Source organism: Rhodamnia argentea, chromosome 8 (genome assembly GCF_020921035.1).
Source record: "Rhodamnia argentea isolate NSW1041297 chromosome 8, ASM2092103v1, whole genome shotgun sequence".
NCBI classification, from domain to species: Eukaryota; Viridiplantae; Streptophyta; class Magnoliopsida; order Myrtales; family Myrtaceae; genus Rhodamnia; species Rhodamnia argentea.
In genome coordinates, this window is record NC_063157.1 from 10,412,092 (window position 1) to 10,414,572 (window position 2,481).

Genomic DNA, 2,481 nt, shown 5'->3' on the forward strand with positions numbered 1-2,481 from the left:
AATCAACAACTAATCAAGAGAGCCATTAGGCGAAAAGTTAAAACCCGAAAAATGGAGAAAAAATATATTGTACCAAGAGGAAAAGGGAGGGTTCATTTTTTCTAGCCGAGCACGGTATATATGGTCTGAATTATGGTAAGCACGAAGAGGAGGAAGGCGGCAATGAGAGACAATATAACCCAAGGATTCCTGAAGTGGGTGTGCATGAGACTGGCCCTCCACTGGTGCCTCCTCTCCTTGCAGTATGCTCTGACCTTCTTGATCTCGCCACGGAGCCTGCTGCGCGGGTCGAGCATCAAGTCCTTGGCCAGCAAGTTGAACAGCTTGGCTGCCGCCTCGTCGCTCTCCATGTAATTCTCGATGATGCCCTCCTTGCGGAGCAGCGCAACGTCCCGCTCCTTATCGATGAGGTTGTCCATGAAGAAGATGTAGGACGTGACCTCGGTCCCAGCCTCGACGTGGAAGCGCTCAAACGCAATGAGGTTGAGGAACATGGACTCGGTGTCGTCGTCTACCACGATCGCGGGGAGCCTCAGGACCCCGCTGGCAAAGGAGATCTCCTTGAGGCTGTTGGTTTCGCTTTGCTCGAACTGGATCCCGTGCTCATGGAGCTCGGTGGCTGGTGGGATTGTCTCCTCGCTGGCGTTGATCTTACACGTTTTGTTCTCATTGAACTCCATCAGCATGCTCTTCCCGGAGTCGGTGCTGGTTTGCTTGAACTGGATCCCGTGCTCACGAAGCTCGGTGGCTGGTGGGATTACCTCCTCGCTGTCCTTGCTCTTCCTCTTTTTATTCTTCTTGGACTCCATCAGCAGGCTCTTCCCGAAGACGTCCGGGACGTGCAGGCATGTTCCCATGCACGCGTTGTTCTGGTTGCCCATGCTCACCACTTGGTCCGGCTTGAGCTGGACCCGCTTCTTCCTGAAGACGTCCAGGACGTGCAGGCATTTTCCCGTGCTTGGATTGTTCTCGCTGGCTCCCCTGAACTTGAGGATGAGCCTGTTGATGTATTCTTCCTCCTGCAGTGTTGGAGTAAAGTCAGTTCAATTTCCCTTCCTCCGGATGTCATGTGGATTGTCCTTGAGTAAAAGGTATAAAAAGAAGTTTCTGATATCGGTTATAGATCAGGATTGGAGCATTAGATTTGATTCCTCTGAGATTGCCAAGATGTACTGCAAACCCAGTACGGCGGTTTACATGCGTGCGAAAAATCTCTCTTACGACGGAGCAAAATCTAAGGAACTAACCTTCTTGCCATTACACACGGCGACCAGCCGTTCCAGTAGCAGCATGGGAAGCTGATTCTCCAGCAGCAGCATGTCCCGTCCGATGACCGGAAGTATGTAAAGCCTCCCGTGATTGCTGAAGATGGGGTCGTTGGGCGCATAGTCTTCCATGAGGTCGTTGGGCGCATAGTGTTCCACCTCCTTATTTGCGAACCTCAGGATCTCGAGCATGAAGCAGCCGTCAGTGATCATCAGCTGCAGGAACCGGCCTGCCGCGCCCTCACCGTCCTTCCACATCGGGTCCAGCACATCGTAGCTTGCTTTGAGGTCCCCCAGCACCTCATTTAGGGACTCAAGGAAGGGCTCGAGGGGCTTCCTGGACCGCTTGAGGAAGTGGACAAGCGAGCGGCGCTTGTGTTCCTCCATGGGGAGGAGGTGTTTGGCGCCGTGGTGGTAGGGGCCGAAGGAGACAGCCCGTGGCCAGTAGGCCTCGCTTTTGAGGTCGGTGATGCGGGCAGGGACCCTGTAGATGGACCGCTTGTTCCAGTGCCGTTGGTCATCGGAGGTCTTGCTCTTGAGGCTCTCCTTGACTTGGACGATCCAGTTGGTCTCGTTCGGGTGCAGAGGATGCATGGTTCCGCTGGTTTCACAGGTTCCGCAAGTTTCCATTTGGGAGTGTCTTGTTTTTCCGTTTTAAGCCGAAAGGCGGGAGAGAAGAAGTAAATTTATTGTTAAATTGATTATGTTACCTACCTGGCTGACTATTAGATAACACTCTATTTTAGGTTAAAAATAAATAATAATTAATTATAATTATTATGGGGTTCACTTCTTTAAAAATTTGTGACTCCTGTAATTCTCTCAACCACCAAATAAAATTATGATAGCGAAATCAATACTATCGGACAGGCCATGTATGTGTATTTGTCAGGCAAAGACAAAAAGTGTTTGGGTAATGTCTCATGAAAAACGTGGGATATTAATGCTCATATTGAATCGAATGCTTTCATGTGATTTGGGTACGGAATCAAAGTCAAGCTGGTACAGCAAAGTCAATTCCATAAGTTAAACTAAATTTTAGTGCGGATATTTTTTTTTTCACTTTCTTTTATTAGGTTTTGAGTCATCTTAGCAAAATCAACCGCGAACATTTGTGACCCATAAATTAGATGTGTCAAAATGGGTTGAAAATCCATCTTTTAATCTATATTCAATGAGATGGGTCAAATATGGATTAATCAATTTTTTTTTGTTC

The 2,481-nt window shown here is 48.7% G+C and overlaps 1 protein-coding gene across 1 annotated transcript; it reads right to left on the minus strand.

Moving 5' to 3' along the window:
• Positions 1 to 1,880, minus strand: LOC115727674 (UPF0481 protein At3g47200-like). The gene is made up of 3 exons (XM_048284542.1): positions 1,248 to 1,880; positions 737 to 1,019; positions 1 to 619 (listed from the first exon to the last, which is right to left on the minus strand). The coding sequence occupies exons 1-3, from the start codon at positions 1,857 to 1,859 to the stop codon at positions 102 to 104; spliced, it is 1,413 nt and encodes a 470-aa protein (XP_048140499.1). The 5' UTR covers positions 1,860 to 1,880; the 3' UTR covers positions 1 to 101.
• Between the last annotated feature and the right edge of the window lie 601 nt (positions 1,881 to 2,481).

Coding starts and splice junctions, on each gene's coding strand:
- LOC115727674 (XM_048284542.1), bottom strand. CDS start 1,859: ATGCATCCTCTGCACCCGAACGAGACCAACTGGATCGTCCAAGTCAAG. Junction 1,020..1,247: donor CCGTGTGTAATGGCAAGAAG/GTTAGTTCCTTA, acceptor CCAACACTGCAG/GAGGAAGAATACATCAACAG. Junction 620..736: donor CCCACCAGCCACCGAGCTTC/GTGAGCACGGGA, acceptor CAATCCCACCAG/CCACCGAGCTCCATGAGCAC.